The sequence below is a fragment of the Schistosoma mansoni genome, chromosome W (assembly GCF_000237925.1).
Source record: "Schistosoma mansoni strain Puerto Rico chromosome W, complete genome".
In the NCBI taxonomy this organism is placed as follows: domain Eukaryota; kingdom Metazoa; phylum Platyhelminthes; class Trematoda; order Strigeidida; family Schistosomatidae; genus Schistosoma; species Schistosoma mansoni.
This window is the reverse complement of record NC_031502.1, coordinates 1,216,140-1,236,133: the sequence shown is the minus strand read 5'-3', so window position 1 is coordinate 1,236,133 and position 19,994 is coordinate 1,216,140. Positions and strand designations below refer to the sequence as shown.

Here is a 19,994-nt window from a genome sequence, read left to right as displayed (position 1 = left end):
TTTAGGCAAATGATTCCGTATTATTTATAATTATCTCCATCATATTCATACAAGTCGATTCTTATTTGAATATTATTTTTTTTAGCTGATAAAAATGTATCTGATTTATCAAATATACCCACAATTATACAAGGTGATGATGGTGTGAATGGTTCAATTGATGATTGTCATGGAGCAAATGCTGATCATTTATATCTACAGGTAAATATGTAGGCGTATCAATCCACTTTTTAATGACATTGATCTGTTATTATGAATGTGAAAATAATTATTCCTTCCAATAAATCCGAGTTGTGTATAACGAGAATTTAAAGTTAACTAGGAGTATATGATGTTTATTTTTAGCAAAATATATTGGTAACAATAGTGTGATCACATATCAACTTGTTGAGATATTTACTGATGTACTCCCTTTAAAAGGTTCGATTGTCATCTGCTAGCTCAAAAATCACTATACCTACTACAGTGTAACAAACTGTGATATCGTGTGAGTGCGTGTCGTGCCCTGTTGATATATGAATGTGCTGATTCCCGCCAATGAGAGAAGAGCGTCACCACTCCTTATTCTTAAAGTGTAACTCGAAGCCAAGTACAAGGATCCGCACCTGATAAATGAGCTAAATTAATGAAATTTTTTTAAAAAAAAGGATGAATTCCATCTTTTTAAAAGCTATCAATTGTACATCCAGGTGACGAGTCCCAAATAGGACGAAACGTGCGTCCTGGATTCCACTGCTAGTCACTATCCATCTCTGCTTACCATGCTTGTGAATTAAGGCTATATCGAGGCAATACGCACAGTATGCACATATGCCAATTAGAGACTGACTAGTTGTAGTCCTAACACATCGATGGGAAGATTCAAACAAACAATACTAAATGAATATCAATTGTACTATTTTAAAAATGTATAAAACTGATTTATTTATTTAAACACATAAATATTGGTACAAAGAGGGACCAGATATATACGCGCCACACAAATCTAATTTGATTTGTGTGAGGGCTGTCATACTGTTCAGGTGCCCAAACTGAAGCAGGACTCATTAGGTGGGTGTACCAGCATCCCAGAGTTAATGTTCACTCCGGGACTTTCAGTATAAAACTGAACAACTGCACTATCCTCCTTTTCCACAATACCTTTCTCCTCTAGAGAAATATACAGTTAAACAATTTGCCTGTGTAGGTAAATTTTCACTACAACTAACTATTTCGTGAAATGTATTGTCTTTTTCAACTATTTCTTATAGTTTCAATGTTTTTCTTATTATCTGTGTTCATTCATCAGGTTCCGATAGGTACACAGATTTTTTCTATTCATAAAAATTCTGTTGAAAGTCCAAATCAAATGTCAAATGATACTACTACTACTACTAATAATAATAATAATAATAATAATAATCAATCTATTAACTTAGTTAAAACGTTAAACGCAGACGGTGATATATTTCTAGCTGCACGTGGTGGTGCCGGTGGTAAAGGCAATACATTTATGACACATGCAACATTAGCAACAAATTCATTAAAGTTACCTAGTCGTAAAAATGCTCCATTACGTGTTGCTGAATATGGTGGTAAAGGTCAATTGTGTGAATTCATTTTACGAATGTCAAAACTAGCCGATTTAGGTTTTGTAGGATGTCCTAATGCAGGAAAATCTACATTATTAAGAAGTTTAACAAGAGCTAGACCCAAAGTTGCACCATATCCATTTACTACACTACGACCACATATTGGAATGTTACATTTTCCAGAAGATTATAATCTCACTTCAACTGATTCAGTAGATAATGATCATAATCCCGATATATCAAGTCGAACTCATTCTATCGCTAGTAAGTTATACATATTTATTTATTTTATGTGATTTATTGAATTTTCTACTATCGTTTTTTGTTTCCAACAGTGTTTTTAATGTGACTAGAATTCATAAGAACAAACCAGTTAGAATTGAGATGACTCTAAGATGAATATGTTTCAATCCATTTGTATTGGTTGTTTGAATCTTCCCTATGATATTCGAGTCCCGCAGTGAACATTAACTCTGGGATTGAGATGGTGGAGATTTGTAGCTCAGGTGGGTGATTTTGATGTGGGTTTGTTATCTGAGCTGGATGGTTTGGTCGTGGAGCTTTCATCGTCCTTCTGAACGACATCATCAGCACAAACTTCGGGTAGAAGTGAAGTGTTTGAATTTCTCCACATGCGATTCACAGCTTGTCCTGTGCACCTCGATGTTGATTGGCTCTTATTGACCTCAAATCTGTCGTTGTTTATTTCTTTGTTTTGGTCGTATCTCCTATTGGTTTGATTTTTGTTCCTATGTTTCTGCATAATTTTCTTGATTGGTTGATAAATTGGATTGATTTCAATGTGCTTGTTTATTGCTGATTGACCTGAGTGCCAAGCTTCGAAAAATTCTGTGGTGTTTTTGGAATTGCCTCTGTCCAAAATCTCCACATTTTTCCAGTCGAATGTATGTCCGTAGTTGTCCACGTGTATTGATATGAGTGAAGAAATGTCGTGGCGTTTGACTGCTAATTGATGTTCATGTAGGCGAAGATAAAGGGGACGTCCGCTTTGTCCGATGTAGTGTTTGTCGCAGTTGGCACAATTTATTTTGTAGATGATGTTTGTTTTGTCTTCTTTTGTCATTTCATCCTTTGGTTTGCATAAGATTGAGTGGAGGGATTTTGTTGGTTTGTGGGCAACACCTATTCCGAAGGTTTTCAGCAGCCTCGTTGTCGTTTCCGATATGCCTTTTATGTATGGTAGGGTGATCCTTTTGTTGATTTTTATACTTGATTTCGTTCCTGATGATGTGTGCGACTGGTATTTTTTGATGAAATTGATTGGATAGCCGTTCTTTTGAAGGATGGTTTTCAGGTGTTTTTCTTCCTTTTTTCGTGCTGTGGTTGTGTTGCAGTGTGTCATCGCCCTCTTGAACAAAGTTTGTACACAGTTGATTTTGTGAGTTCTTGGGTTGTTGCTATTGTAGTTGAGAATTTGATCGGTGTGGGTCGGCTTCCTGTGCACTTGAGTCTCCAGTTTTCCTGTGTCAGTTCTGGTGATTAATATGTCTAAGAATGGTAGCTTGTTGTTCGACTCTTGTTCCATGGCGAACTTGATGTCGCTGAAGACGTTATTGATCTGCCTGTGGTTGTTTTCTAGTTCATCCTTTTCGACGATGACGAATGTGTCGTCAACATAACGAATCAAAATTTTTGGTTTGATCACTGGTAGAACCGTGGTTTCTAGTCTTTGCATTACTGCTTCTGCGATAAGTCCTGATATTGGTGATCCCATTGGCGTCCCTTTTGTTTGTTCGTAGATTTTGTTGTTGAATTGGAAATATGTTGTTAGACATAAATCTATCAGTTCAAGTAGGCTTTGACTTTGAAGCTTCGTGTATTTTGCGAGGTTTTCGTCGTTGGTTAGAAGCAAGGACAGAGTTTCTTTTGCTAAGTTTGGTTCAATTGAAGTGAAGAGTGCCGTTACGTCGAAGGATATCATTAGCTCGTCGTCGTTGATTTGAATGTTCTTAATCTGATCAATAAATTGTGTGGCTGATTTAAGGGAGTGGTTCGACGAATCCACTAAATGTTTCAGTATTCCTGAGATTTCTCTTGATAAATTGTACGTTGGTGTTCCTGGTAGTGCTACAATTGGACGTAGTGGGATGTTTGGTTTGTGTATCTTTGGTCTGCCGTAGAACCGAGGGAGTACTGGTCCATTGGATTTCATTCTCCATTGATCTCTAGATTACAGCTGACGCCACCACAACCAGCCTAGATCAATTACGGTCTTAAACGTTAGTGGGAAGAATTAAACAAACAATACAAAAATGAATCAAACTTCACCCTATTGCACAAACTACCGGTTATATGGACTCAGTAGCTGAGTAGATAACGTGATGGCATTTGAAGCGGACGGTACAGGGTTCGAGGCAATAAAGAGTGTAATTCGAAAAGGAGAGGCGAATTCACAGAGCAAAAGATATGAAATTATTTTAAAACTTATTTTTTTAATAAAAAGTGGGTGCATCTGCGTTGTTATGGCCATTTCTGATTCACATCCAACTTCACAAACCATTTATTATGTTAGTTAAACGAACCTTAACCACGTTGTTCCATATCTACCAAAACGGCTCAAACCAGAAGTCTGTAACTTAATGGGCTTACGCTACTCTTTTTAGGGTGCACATAGTTTTTTTCAACCTGATTTTATGCCAGACAACATTGGCTGAACTGTTGAATTACTAGGGTTGATAGTGATCTGTTGTTTTATTTTGGTTTACAAATATTACCAAACAATGTGCACTAACGACCATACACGAAATCGAACCCAGGACGTTTAGGTCTCATAGCGGAAACGATACCACTTGATTGTGCGAGTCAGCATTCAACACCCAGTTGTTTCAATTTCAATGTAGCTTTACATTAATCCAAAGACCACAGCTAGTTAACTGGACTTCAGGAAACACATCTTACAATTATCCCTTAGTAAAGCATAATATCTTTTTCATTTAGCTAGTTCTAGAGAGATTTTCCCTGTGTATTATAAATTGGATTTTCATTTTTTATCGATAGGCCAGTTCTAATTAATATTCTGCTTTATTTATTTGATTCTTACAATTAATGATGTTACTAATATGTTGATTTGCTAATTTTAATTTTCAGTTGCTGATCTTCCAGGTCTTGTTCATGGTGCAGCTGAATATAATAAAGGTTTAGGAATTGAATTTTTAAGTTTAATCGCTGATTGTTCCATACTAGTTTATGTCATTGATTATGGAACATTATGGTGTAATTATGGTGTAAATCAGTTAGATGAAATTGAAAATGAACTCACTGATCAATTATCTATGCTTTATTATGAAGTGACAACTTATGATAGAAATCTTTCCAATCAAGATAAATGTATTATACTAGGTAGTAAATTAGATTTAATTTTTCCAAATAAAATAGATTTAAATGAATCAAATGTTAATAATACAGAGGAAAATGTTCAACTTTTTAAAAAATTACACCATATATTGTATAAAGCTGCTTGTTCGGTTACTATCATTAAGGATACACCAGAAAGTATAGATCAAGTAATGCTTGTTTCAGCTAAACGGGGTGATAATATTCTTCATTTGGCATGTAAACTTTGGAATTGTGTACAGAATTTAAAAGATAAAAAGAATTAATTTTGTTCTCTGTATAGTTGTACATTCTTACAAACATATTTTTTGTATGAAATGCTTATTCGATCTTTCCTATGCAAATACTATTGTATAAAAATGACTATGAATCTTAATTAAAAGGGATTTATACTCAACTTTTGTATTTTATTAACTATTAATAATTAAAACTACACTGGAGTGCTCTCACTATCTAAATTCTGAGGATCGTGGATTCATTCACGTTATACCGAGGTCTGACCGAATTATACTGAAGCACTTAGTAAGTCTAAAATCACTGAGTTGTTTATCCAACGTATTCGAGATCAGCGATCATTAGTACACAAGATTATCAACTTAACCTAGCTCTTAGCAGTTTGTCCACGTAGTGACTAATTCCTCTCTATTTGACTCTAATAAATGTCCCGTTAACTGAGTATTGCAAGTAGACCAATTCTCCTAGTAGTGCTGTGAATTCACTCGAGAATATTCAAAAGCCAGAACACCAGCTGCAGGGATATTATATTATTAATAAATGGTAAAATCCGTAAGCACACAGGGAAAAATGTGTATGTGTGTGTTAAAAAATCCACATATATTTATGAGTGTTAATCGATTGTAGGTAAATTACTGATTGTCTGTGTTTACAATCAATGAAATGATAGACATACGGAATTGTGCTCAATCAGACACACAATTTTACATGACAGGTCGAATATCTAAGCTGCAACAAGTAGACAAATAATTAAGGATTACTCATTAGGCTTATTGTATTCACATATAACTCTCTTCCTCCAAAAATGGTTCTCGAACTTTCAGAACCCGCTTATTACACTTCACTGATGTGACAAAGATCTCTTAACCCGCTCGATGGTGGCGTATCAGTTGATGTGCTTTAGATGTATAGCTTACGAGCAGCTGATGTGGGACCTACCAGCACTCTTAGTAGAGGGATCATTCAATTAGAAGAACGTTATGGTATGGACTCAAGTACCAATTAGAGACATTAACTTATCCACATACCACTTTATGCCTATTGGGATGAAGAATAAGCGCCCACAGACCTGAAAGAAGGACTTCTGATCAAAATACCAAGGAAAGACGATCTCAGCAGGTGTGAGAATTACAGAGGCATCGGTCTCCTTTCAATACCAGGAAAAGTCTTCAACAGCGTATTGTTAAACAGAATGAAGGACTCCATAGACGCCCAACTTCGAGAACAACAGGCTGGATTCCGTAAGGATCGATCGTGTACAGACCAAGTCGCAACTCTACTGATCATTGTGGAACAATCAATTGGATGGAATTTATCACTCTACATCAACTTCATTGACTACGATTGAGCATTTGATTGCGTGGACAGGACAACACTATGGAGGCTTCTTCGACACTACGGTGTACCTGAGAAGATAGTCAATATCATACGGAATTCCTATGATGGATTAGACTGCAAGATCGTGCGTGGAGGACAGCTCATTGAATCGTTCGAAGTAACTGTGCTAACGAGGTATGTCAACTTGGACCGATACATATATGTGCCTGGTCTAACGTTGTAGCTGACTGACGTTCGAAGTAAAGACCGGTGTCAGGCGAGCTCGCTTACCCTCACCCTTTCTCTTTCTCCTGGTGATCGACTGGATTATGAAGATGTCAACATCGGGAGTGAAGCACGGGATACAGTGGACAGCTAGGATGCAGCTGGGTGGTTTAGACTTCTTAGATAATCTGGCTCATATATCGCACACACAACAACAAATGCAGGAGAAGACGACCAGTATAGCAGCCGTAGGTCTCAACATACACAAAGGGAAAATCAAGATTCTCTGACACAACACAACATGCACCAATCGAATCACACTTGACGGAGAAGCTTTGGAGGGTGTAAAAATCTTTACACATCTGGACAGCATCATTGATGAACACGGTGGATCTGATGCAGATGTAAAGGCGCGGATAGGCAAAGCAAGAGCAGAAGAGCTTCAATTGAAGAACATCTGGAACTCAAAACAATTGTCAACCAACACGAAGATCAGAATTTTAAATACGAATGTCGAAACAGTTCTACTGTATGGGGCAGAAACCTGGAGAACTACGAAAGCCATCATCCAGAAGATACAGGAGTTTATTAACAGTTGTCTACGCAAAGTACTTCAGACCTGTTGGCCAGACACTATCACTAACAACCTACTGTGGGAGAGAACAAACCAGATTCCGGTGGAGGAAGAAATCAGGGAATGGATAGGACACACATTGAGGGAATCACCCAACTGCGTCACAAGACAAGCCCTCACACAGAATCCTGAAGGCCAAAGGAGAAGAGGAAATCCAAAGAACACATTACGCTGAAAAATCGACACAGATGTGAGAAGAATGAATATTAATTAGATAGAACTAGAAATGATGACCCAGGACAGAGTGGGTTGGAAAATGCCTATGCTCCATTGAGGGTAACAAGTTTAATGGTTTAAATTATGTTTTTCTGCTTAGCGTTTTTTTAGCAAGCTAGCCTTCCTACGGGATGGGGTCGCTAACCCTATGTCCAACCCTTCTCCTTTACCCGGGCTTGGGACCGATAGTAACTCTAGAAGAGCTACAGGTGGAGTTATTGAGGGTAACAGGCGTAAGTAAAAGTTACTTCATGCTTATCTTCGTAAGCGAACGGAGGTTAAAAGCTGGACGTTACGTCTCGTCTGGTTCTAGCCTGTGTACGGTTGTGAGCAAGCATACGGTTCACCCACACCTCTAATCAATACTGTGTATGTGTTCATAACTAAGCTAAGATCATAATATGTAGTCACAAATGTTGCATATCACAATACGACCCGCTTTTTCGGAGCCACACCGGCTCGCTTCCGACTAGCAGGGGGTACCAAGTAACTAATTTAGTTATTTGCTCCAGTTGTGGGTTGACTTGACGCTCAAGTAGCTCGGGAATCTCACTGAGTACGTTCACGAAATAACAAGAGTATCAATACGTTCCTCCCGAAATGAAGTGTGGTACATGCACCCCAACATTTTACAAACATTCTGATATAAGGTTTTGACTTCGTGCATATAAATATCAGTGAGCATGTATACAAGTAGAAAGGCTGCAAACCCACGGTATATGGACCTATCGGTTGATGAGGTTCTATAAGAGCGGGTGTATACGAGGCACACTTACTCCTTTTACCTCTTTTGGAGGAGCGTAGGCCGCTTACCAATATTCTCCATCCAACTCTGTCCAGTTGCTACCCACCCTTTTGTTGTCTGCTTCCAACTCACAATGCACTATGGCCTTTAGCTTTTTCATTTCTCTTCAGGGTTCAAATCTAGCGTTTGCCTAATGATGCAGTTTGGCGATTTCTCCAATGTGTGTCTCATCCACATTCAGTGTCTTTTCCTAATTTCCTTTTCAACTGGAAACGGGTTTATCCTTTCCCACAGTAGTCTTTTGCTGATGTTACCCGGTAAACGGACATTGAGTATCTTGCGTAGACACACTAGTTGAGTTACATACATTAGGTGGCAGCATCACAGGTTTGTTCGAGCGGTCCGTGATATAATTGTTATTAAGTAATTGACTAAGTTATCTGGCACACCTGTATAAAAACACACATATCCATTGTTTCAAACTTCGTCTACTTTATAAATTCACCTTATTTTTATACTTGTTATTCTGAAGAGAGATCTGCATCATATTGGAACTACAAAGAGTAACAGGGAAATTCGCACATAAACTAGAGCGTATAGTTAAACCTACTCAAGAATGTAACAATATAATCTCGTTTTGCAAGTGGATGTTCGCTTTTAAAATTCGTTAAGAAACCAAAGTGACAAATTGAATGAAGAAATTGAAAGTCTAGTCACTGATTCTAGGGATCGCATACGCGGTGCGAGGGCCTATATTCCACGATGAACGTGCTTATTGTTAGCTACTGAAACCGCCTTCTATAACTTCTGCTTTGTGCTTAACGAGTTTGGAAAGGAGAACAAAATATATCATATCTACTACAACGCCTTTGGGTTCAGTATAACAATTGAGTAGCTTCCTAATCGACGGCATTGTTATGAAGCCCAACTTCTAGTGCCCATCGCTTTACAGTCGTAACAGCTAATGTTGGTTGGCCAGGAGTTTGTCGATTCCTAGGTGACTTCAGGATATATAGCTACTGCACCATAATATGGATATGAGTATTGAGTCAATCAAATGGTCATTCAATAAGATTACAAGTATGCCTCTGACCCGAAGATGCATACTCAATTCTGACTATTCTTATTGTTTTTTTCATTTTGTTTCGATTATTCCTGGTCAGCAGGCAGTCCCTGTATCTGCGGTTGCAAAACAAGTTAGAAAGATGGCAGTGATTTAGTACTTGTTGTGATTATCACTGCTTTTTTGTACTTGTTGCATCAAAATCCATTCTTGATCTGCTCTAACTCGAAGTATTTCTGTTAAGGTTTGTAATTTCGTCAGACCTTTTCTTGTGGTACCTTTTTACTGACTCCGACACTTGTGGTAACATTGTGTTTTAAACCTTCTTAACCTGATTACAATGGTTGGTAGTACTAATGTATGTAGACAGCCAAACTGTTTATTCCCTGTGGAGGATGGAGTGCAATATGATGAGTGTAAAAAGTGGTTCCATGAGATGTGTACCCGTTTAAGTCCCACCGCATCCAAAAGGTGATTGAAGCCTAACTCGCACAGGCTTAGCATGTTTTGCTGTACAAATAAGCGTTGCTGATCCAGGAGGCTATGAACCTGTTAGCTTTGGCCTGTAAAAAGAAAGATGGTGGTTGCACTGGTAGCACAAGTTCTAACAGTGAAGAATGTGTCAATGTAGCACATGCTATTACGGTTAGTGTTAAAAACCTGACTGCGGCTGACGGAAAAGTAAAATATCCGTTAAAACTAACGAGGAGTGAAGTGCCATTTGATATTAACCTGGATAATCATATTTCTTCAGTAGAAATTGAAGACCAGGATAAAACTGTCACCGTTCTCAATAGTCCCGGTTTGGCTGTCCTGAGTGATGAAAAATGGATGGCGGTACGGACAAAAAGAAGTGAAAGGAAAAAAGCTACAAGCGGCACCCATTTGGTTGGCAAATCATTGCTGAACTCACATTCTGAATCACAAAACACACTACCAAAGTTTGATAGTAAGACAAAACTTCACCGTGGTGCGGCTAAGAAGAATCTAATCTCGTCGAATATTATTGTGAGTAATTTGAAAGAGCAAAACGATCTTGATTCCAAAGTTAAACACACGCATGATTTGAAAAGGCTCAGAGAATTTATCCGTAGCATCTTACCAGATAACTGTGAAGGAGTGCAGGTCAGACATTGGTTAGAATAGGTAAGAAGACCGACAACAGTGTTAAATCCCGGCCATATAGACTACTTGGAGTAATCCTAGGGTCGTAAAAGTAATATGATCTTCTGTGTTAAGTAGCTCTTGCAGTCACGACAGTACCGACATTCGAGTAAGACATGATGTTTATAGTGGACAGAATAAAAAGAAAGTCAGCACTAGCTGAACTAGAATCCCGGAGACAAAACGATGAGGAGAATCTCTACTTAGTGGGTTTTCGAATGGTCAGGCCTTGAGAGTGAATATTACCAAGGCCTGTGTGGATAGGCTGCTCTCCCTAGGAGTTTCGTATGCAAATGCTCATAGCCTAAGAAATAAATTTTATGAACTAGGAGCATTAGTGGAAAAATTAAGACCACTTATTGTAGTTGTGACGGAAACTTGGTTAGTCCACGACTTTGACATTACTCCAGAATTATCCGGATACCACTACCTAGGAAGTGATAGACATAGATGTATGAGAGGATGTTATGTCCTTTTATACATGACTAATGATATAAATATCCCCTCCTCTGTTTGAGATTCCCGTGATAGTGGAACTTGTGAAGTCACTGGCTGTGAGTTGACTTCCGGATGTTGTATATTTATACTCGGTGTCATTTATCGCAGCTCAGTTTGTTTAGCCGATAACTTCATCTTAGAGCACATTCAACTATAAAGTGCGAATAACAGATGCTTGATATTAGGAGACTTTAATGTACCCGATATTGGTTGGACTGAGATGGCCACGGTAGGATCTATAAACTCCTTTGATATAGGTTCCTGATAACGGTATTGGAGCATGCATTAGTACAGCATGGATCCAAGTCCACACGTTTTGGTGCGAACCAAGGTTCTTCTTTGGTAGACTTAGTAATCACTTACGTGGTTGCGGACATTGTCAGCCTAAATGTCTTTCCACCGTTAGCGAATAACGATCACGATGTTTGTAATTCACGTCTGGAGCTAGTGACATGATATACGATCAGGTTAAGTTTCACCCAAATGTATAGAGAGCTAAGATATCAGCCACTTAGATATGTGCTGACAAGACAGATTTATCAGTATATACTAGTTCATCAGTTGGAGAAGCATGGTATATATTTAAAAGAAAGTTTAGTTCCCCCTTCATACCATATCTGGTATCATGTAGACCGGATAACAACCCATCATGGATAACTTAACAGGTCAAAACCTTTTTAGACGTAGGAAAAAGCGTTGGAATATGTTCATCTCCACTGGCGTAGAACAGTACAGATCCATTCATTGTAAGATTAGGAACGCCTGTAAGGTGTATATAAGTAAGACTAGGCGGTCATATGAAAAACAGTTGGTTAGGGATTGTAAAAATAATCCTAAACAGCTATTCTCCTATATAAAAAGGCAAACGCAGAGAAGTGATGGAATTCCATCACTTTTAGTAGAAGAAAATCCCCTAATATTGGCAAGAGATAATGCCGAAAAAGCCGAAGGTTTATTGGAATATTTCAGTAAAGTGTTTTCTATCAAAAATGAGGAACGAATAACGACTTATTGTGATTGTGGCAGCTTGTTGATGGACCCTGCAGATTTTGAGAAAGGCACTGTCTTAAGACTCTTCAGCATCTCAAACCTGATAAGTCCAAGGGGCCTGATGATATTCGTCCTAGGATTATGAAAGCCCTATCAGATATAATTGCTGAATCTTTAGCCATACCGTTTGATATGTCCCTGCGGCAGTTAAGACTGTCCAGAGACTGGAAATACGCAATAATTGGTCATGTATATAATGCTGGGAGTGGAGATTTAGTTAGTAACTATCCGCCCGTTAGTTCAACCGATGCAGTTGTAAAACTAATGGAAAAGATTGCTAGGATAGCTATTGTAAACTATGTAGGGGGCACAGTCTTTTATCCAGGGAACAACGTGGTTTTCGGAAAGGTCTATTATGCTTGGCAAATCTTCTCGTTGTATGGGAAGATTGGGCTGGGCCAAAAGATCGAAATATTCCGGTACATGTAATTTTCATTAATCTAAGTGAAGCCTTTGATAAGGTCTCCCATTCGCGTCTTAAATTAGAACTGGAAAGTTTTAGAATCCATTATAAGATCATAGACTGGATAAGTGACTTTATGACAGGAGAAAAGGTGTGAGGGAAAATGGAGCTCCCTTAACGTGGGAACCTGTATAAAGTGGAGTTCCTCAATGTACAAACCTTGGTTCTCTTCTCTTTTTACTTTATGGAAAGAAATTACCGACTGTAGCAAAGTCGTCCGTTCTGCTCTTCGCTGATGACATAAAGATTTAGATATCCATAAACAGTATATCAGATAGAATAGTAATACAGGATGATCTCAACTCATTGGTGGCATGGATGGAAGGATCTTCATTAGAAGTGAATCCTAACAAGAGTGAAGTGATGCAATCAAATAACTATGATGATTCGTATCACTACACAATACGTGGATTTGTGTTATACAGAGCAATAAACTATAAAGATTTAGGTGTCATGATAAGCAGCGACTTCAAAACTAAGAGTAACTGTAAGGTTGCTGCTGCATTATGGGCTACCCGCCGGTGTTTTCAGTATTTGAATGAACGGATGTCCAGGCTGTTTTACTCGACTTTCGTGAGAACAGAATTGGAATATAGGATTCAAGCAATGAGTCCTCGTTCAAGTATGAGGCGGATATGCTATAACAAGCACAACGAATAGAGACTAAAATGGTAAAACTCCTATCTGACCTACATTATGAAGACAGATTGAGACACCTCAACTTGTTTCCTTAATCTTGCCGTAGAATACGGAGTGATCTAATGTCGGCTTATCGTATGCTGAACGATGACCTTGGTTTTAGTATGTCTTATCTTTTCCTTCCTGCTACGACCTATAATTTGAGATGACATTCTAAGAAAGTTCAAAAACTGAGATCAAATCGTCGACGTCTGGAGTTTCATTTCTCGCGCCGAGTAGTGAATTATTGGAATTCTCTACCTAAACACGTAATATCAGCACCTTATGTTGATATACTCAAAATGAAATTGGACCCCACAGTGTTACAAAATAAGAGAAATAATATAGACCAGTATACCTCCTATTCTTATTACAGAAGACTAAAAAGACGGTTATCACATGCTCAAGGTCAAACACTCATTCATTAAGTGACGAATCCAACTTTTGGCAAGTTCACATCGGTATTTTTGAAATAAGGTCCTATTTCTATGCATAGTCATATGGAAGATATCTACACCATGTTTTCTTTATCATCAGGACCAAGCTTTTATGTGCCGCTTGTAAATGAATATTTTCTTCCTATATCTAGTCAATCTGTACATGTAATAGAGCAATTCTTCAGATTTGACTGACTTTACCTGTTTACTAATAAAGTTCTTCCTTATTTTTGACTTTGAGATAGCTGAGAAAGCAGACAAGTGAATATCTGATATCCAAACAGAGGATGAGAAAATTATACCTCACCAACATGACACCAGGTGGAACGCTCGCGGCACTTTCAGATATTCTTGTCACATTTTTAACTTCCACTCTCTTACTAGCTATGATTCTCATTAAGATGTTACGTGGCACGCTAGATTTTAACCCTGAAGAGAAACGAAAAAGCTAAAGGCCATAATGAACTGTCAGTTGGAAGCAGATAACAGAAGGGTGGGTAGCAACTGGACAGAGTTGGATGGAGAACGCTGGTGGGCGGCCTATGCTTCTTCACGAGGGGTAACATGTGTAACTACGTAAGTACGTAGGTTATGAGAATCAGTGGTTGTGCACACACTAACCAGGGATCAAATGCAGGACCTGCAGATCTAGATGACGTTGAACTTTAAGATCGCCAAGTCCGCGTTCCGTGGTCCGCGTACCGAACGTCAGTCGACTTGAGATAATAGGTGCTGACTTTACGATCTCGTTGTTAGAAAACTGCGTCACAACCTAAACGGTTGAAATCAACTTAATAAGGCTGAAAATTCAGGGACTTAAAAATATTTGAAGAAGCCTTCAAGCCATGAGTTTTATGACATTAACATGATCGACCGAGTGACTAATCATTTAAGAGATTTCAAACTTTTTAGCTAAATATACCTGGCTTAACATTATGAATTATCGATGACGAGGACGAGATTTATCGTTAATTAAACGCTTACTATCATGACCTTGAGTACGCATTGGATTAGGTCAACCGGTTGATGCAGTAGAATTCTTGATGTTCTGAAGATCATTTTCATGCACTGCGTCATGATTAACACACGTAGTTCTAGCATCTCTGAAAGAAAGTTCCGGTATTCGTTTGAGCTGTCTTTCTAGATTCGGTATATTGATTCCTGTAATCGAATGATGACTCAGCTGGACATGAAGTTGATCACCAAAATTCCACATGGAGGCCTTTTTCTGCAATTCTGGGGTAAACTGTCTAATCCCCTGGCTTTTCTGACAAAACATCATGTGAAATTTCGCTTTTTTGCGGCATTCAAAATCATCCCATAACCGCAAATTATGCAGGACGTTTTTATAACATGAGGCAGGAAATATCACCCTCAAAAGAAGAACCCAATGGAGACTTGTCCAATCAATTTTCTTTTATATTGCTCATAATTGAAATTACCAGCTTCTCATAAGATATACATACATAAAAAATAAGATATCTTACATGAGGAGTACATTTGAAAATGTAATTCATTTTGAGACGGAACTGTTTCCTCTCTAATCTAATCGTGTTCTCAACGGTGTTTTAAAGGATAGAATAAAAAAATCAGTTTGTTAAGGGCACGGCGCTATGTTTAAGGTTGTTGGGGGGGGGGTCCCCTTCGTTTTGGTGATTTCGTGATAAACTTTATACATTATGTGATGTAAAATAAATTGTTCATAGAGCCTTCATTATTATAGCATAAAGTTTTGGAAAATAGAAAGTATTGAGACATTTAGTACGTAAATAAGTTAGTGCTCTTCATGCTAGTATTTCAAACATTTTGTCAATCACTTGTTGATTATCCTCATGGTCAATATTTAAGTCTACCCTTGTATTTATAGTGAAGAATGATTTCAATGTTCCGTTATTCAGATGATATTTTTGCAGACTCATTTCATACGCATTGAAGACCGTACTACTACATGTAGTAGTACGGTAGAATTCCATGACCGGTTCCTTAAGTGCACTTAAGGAACCGGTCATGTAATTCTTTAGGACGACATCCGAACGAAGTTTGGAATTATTTGTATGAAGTCCACATCTATTACAATCTGTATAATCTAAAAAGGTTGATTTTGGATATGCAGTGCAAAATGTATCTCTGCATTCTCCGTCTTTATTTAAAATGATTGTATGTTTCCTTAAGATCATGGCATCATATTGTATTCTAGTCTCATAATTTTAGTACGATTCGGTCGAGCAGCTGACTATTCATTCAGGGATTTTCAAAGCTGTTAACCCTCTAAAAACGCGTAGTTAGTGTGTTTATGCCTTTGCCTGTTAGATTACAATATAGTAGTAGGCGAGACTATAATTTATGGACGAACCAATCACGTGTAGGATAACACGCCTCGGATTTTGGCGTGAAACTCACCCATCTATTTGGCTAAGTAGAGTTTTGGCGTTATAGTTGGTGTCAGTTCGTGATAAAAACCCTAAATCTAATTCCTAACGTTAACCATCAACTGTAAGTCATAATTCGAATCCCTCACATAGGTTTATTACCTTCATTTGGTCCTAGTTAGTAGGTGGACATTCTCAAAGTCAGCCTGGCCTCACTCAAAGGTCGTTCATAAATCATAGTCTCACCAAGTGACCGTATTCGCTTTGGTACATAATTTCTATTTGTCCTCTAAGTGTTAGAGTTATTACCGAGTAAGTTTATTTCGGAAACAGTTCTTATCTCAGTAAACCTGGTCTACCATTGAACTTGAGACAAATAGCTTTGTTGCAATATCAGGTATTAATGTTCTTTCTTTCTCACTCACTGTGACAGTTCGCTTCATATCCCTCCACAGACGTGTAGTTGATAGCAGTATCTTCAATTGTCTCGTAAAATGACAAGTATATTTTCCGTTGCTTATCATTTTCAACGCTAGCTTTTATAAATATTTTATCCAGTGAAGAATGATTCATTTTATTAAGAGGTTCAAGCATAAGAAAATTCCAGGCAAATGAATAGCATGAAATAAACAAAAATCACCTCAAAATTTTTTAACATTATTGATTAGTATTGCTTATCCTTGCTTCGTTGAAAAGAGAAGGGTCCTTGTTTTCGAGTGTAGGCTCTGGCTATCCGGATTGACTAGTGTTAGTTACTCATTGTATTACTCGGTTCGTATGTTCGACTGAGCCATATATATCTAAAGACTGGTACTGGACTACTCAAGTCGTAATGGCTGAAAGGAACTCAGAACAACAACCCGAGCGTCCTAAAGTCATCCACCTAACTGATCACACTCTCCATCCTAGGTTTTCAACATAACTTTAAGATACTATTTTTGTCTCAATAGGCATAAAATTCTGTATATGCATATAAGGTGACTTGCTTGAGATTCATGGATGGTGAGTTTAGCGAATAATAGAGGAATAACTAAAACCATGTATTCTCTACTATTATAGCCAAAAGTTTAACAAAACAGCTGAGAAAATTTAGCCCATCTTATGTCTCAAATTAATTAGTAAGGATACAGAAGACTTGTCTAATTTGGCTTTTAAAGTTTTTGTTTACATGGGATTAAGTATGAGTAGTAAACAGTAGGTAAGTTTCCAGTAATGAAATTTTTACACTAGAATCTGATTTAATACAGCAAAGTTCGCTACATACGCCTGTACACAATTCATGTTTTTAAATGCCTCATGTATTAATTCACATATATTCCGTTCTATTCACTTTCATTGTTAAAACAAACCGCTGTTATTTTGTATACTCTTTTCTATAGGTCCCGTTCATAATCTAAATGAAATGTTTCGCAAAAGCCTTCTTGCTTGGCATTTTAGTTTAATTCTGTTAATTGATAATTCAAATGGTTCAGATGTTGATTTCGAATTCCCTCCCAGTCCTTATTCATCAGACTTCAAGAAGTGTGGACTCGACAAAAAGGGATACGTGTGTGATCCCGACAAAATTCTCGACTATTCTTCTAGTGAGTCACTTCAGTTTCGTTGTCTTTTTTAACATAAAAAGCTAGTGTTCATAGTTTTTAGACGTTAAGCTTTAATAAAAACTTTGTTTAAAGAATAACTTCCCCTATCTCGCTTTTTATCTCCCGATATTGAGTCATAACATTTCAGGAACATACCTGTCGAATATGTTCTAACCTAATGAGATGACTTTTCAAACAGTCGTCCCATGTCGAGAACATAGCCAAAACTCTCGATTCTCTTCAGAAGTATTCTACAACTTTCGGACACTTGCAGTGTGTACTTTCGGATTTAAAACCAAATGTCTATATAAAACATATCAAACTTGTGGTACCTTTATGCTTTCATCAGGACTGATCGTTTGAAAATGAGCTAATCGGTATGTTTGCACTTTCCTCTCACTCGAAATGTGAACCAAATCGTTAGAAATCTATAATAACGACAAAAATATTAAGAGGGTTCTTTCAGGGTAACGAATATAATTCTAATCTTATTTATTTATTTATTTATTTGAACACATAAATATTGGTACAAAGGGGCACCAGATATATATGCGCCACACAAAATATGTTATTCCATTTAATTGTGTGTGGGCTGTGATACTGTCCAGGTGCCCAAACTGAAGCAGGTGGTTTTCTTAGAGGGTCACACCCCGAGCCTTTGACCTAAAGGTCTGATCCACAAGGCAGTGGAGCATCGTAAGGAGATGCAGTCCCATGTTAGCCGATGACCAACGATTGATTCATACGCCATTTGTTCCCTCAGGATACTGGAGCCCATATGCATTATTGGTTTAGAATCAGAGTCTCCCGAGTCCCCTAGGTGAACTTTCCGTGTCTACATTCGCTTTTCGTCCTCTCAATTTCGTAAACAACACTCGTGGTGCGAGAAGGTAGTGAGTAGAACTTCGCTGGAAGAGGCTATATAAGCGTGGCCATATGAGAGCATTTAGAGAGGGAGAGTGGACTCTCTCCACTCTCGGCCGTACCAGGGCATTTGGAGTCAATTCTAATCCAGTCACTTCACTCTCCAATAATTATTATATCTGGTTGAATTGTTGTTTCTAGCCTCTTTAAATCAGTTCTTAGAACACTAGATTAATGAAAATATCGCTGATGAATTTCGTTCTCTTAGTTTCCTCTTGTCTACTTTTTGCTAAGTTTTTCGGAAATATTAACGCAACCAGTTAATGCATCTTATTTCAACTAAGTGGACACACACTAGTAATCCTTAAACGTATTCCTCCAATACTCTTGACCTAATCCACAAACTATTAAGAAGACGAAATGGAGAGAAAGCCTGGACTGCCACTGCTACGAATACATTTTATGAGAAAATGCTATTTAATATGTAGAAAATTTTTCGGTAATTATTGAGTAGATGTAGACTACCTGGTTGCAGTCTGCGTGATTATCATAGCCGACGGTTGTACAGTGAGAGACATGATTCAAAATCGCTCACAATGTCAGAGGTGCATTAACTTTTTATTTCCCTTAAATCCCAAGCTTTTTTTAATTGCCTTATAAAGTTTTTTTACCATTAATTCGGATTATCTTTTCGAATCGTAAATCTCGATCCCTAGTCTTTTCTGTTATCACTAATACTGTTACTATCTATATCTCCAGGATTTACCCTGATAATTTCATCTCAATTTGTTAATGAGGTGTGACAACTTCAGTCGGTGTAAACATGTTCCAGGTTCTACCTCGCGCATGACTCTGAAACGCGGTTAAATATTTATAGTTTAAAGACAGACTTCACATTAAAAAATGTCACAAACTGAGTGAATACAATAGAAATTATCAGGTTGCAAGAGGATAACATACTGAACTAATTAACGACTGAAATTGTCAAAGCATAATCGAACGTTAAATTAAACGATTATCATATTAAATTAACCAATAATCTTACTCTTGATGTCGGGATCATGTCAACATGTCCATTTATGTAAATTGGCAAGTGAACCAGTTTCAGGTCAAACAAAGAGCAAAGAATTTTGCTAATCTGATTTAAAATTATTTAGGTGTTATATGTAAATTTCATTGATGTGTTATATTTTTGTATTCAATGTGTTAAGTGTCCTCTTTCAATGTCAGTCTCATAAATTACAGTAAATGGGAAAGTGCATCATCGAGTGTTTCAATGTTGTTGTAGAATTAGCTGAAGAAAGCTTACTGTTGATGACTTCAATGTCCATGGTTAGTCAATGAATACAACTTACACCAGAAATTTCGCCATCGAACTGAAATAGATTTGAGAATGAGACAACAAGAATTAGTAATAGCACTATTATCATTTGTTAAACAGTGTATGGGTGTATGCGTGCGTAGACTATACAGAATATCTGGCATTATGGAAATGGACTTGGATTGTGCGTAAACGTCCATATTTTATG

General features: G+C 37.6%; 2 protein-coding genes across 2 annotated transcripts in view; both read left to right on the top strand.

Annotated features, from left to right (window-relative positions):
* The window catches only part of Smp_157000 (putative hypothetical protein), a gene marked incomplete at both ends in the record, with an annotated part of 66,594 nt that overhangs the window by 7,071 nt on the left and 39,529 nt on the right, over positions 1–19,994 (top strand). Inside the window, 2 exons of the mRNA XM_018799879.1 lie at positions 4,680–5,144; positions 17,398–17,601. Of these exons, the coding sequence (XP_018653748.1) occupies positions 4,680–5,144; positions 17,398–17,601 (669 nt within the window). The remainder of the gene's footprint in view (positions 1–4,679; positions 5,145–17,397; positions 17,602–19,994) is intronic.
* On the top strand, positions 1,220–1,867 carry Smp_191360 (putative mitochondrial gtpase; the record flags this gene model as incomplete). Its single annotated transcript, XM_018799880.1, has 1 exon — positions 1,220–1,867. One exon carries the CDS (start codon positions 1,220–1,222, stop codon positions 1,865–1,867), a length of 648 nt encoding a protein of 215 aa, XP_018653749.1.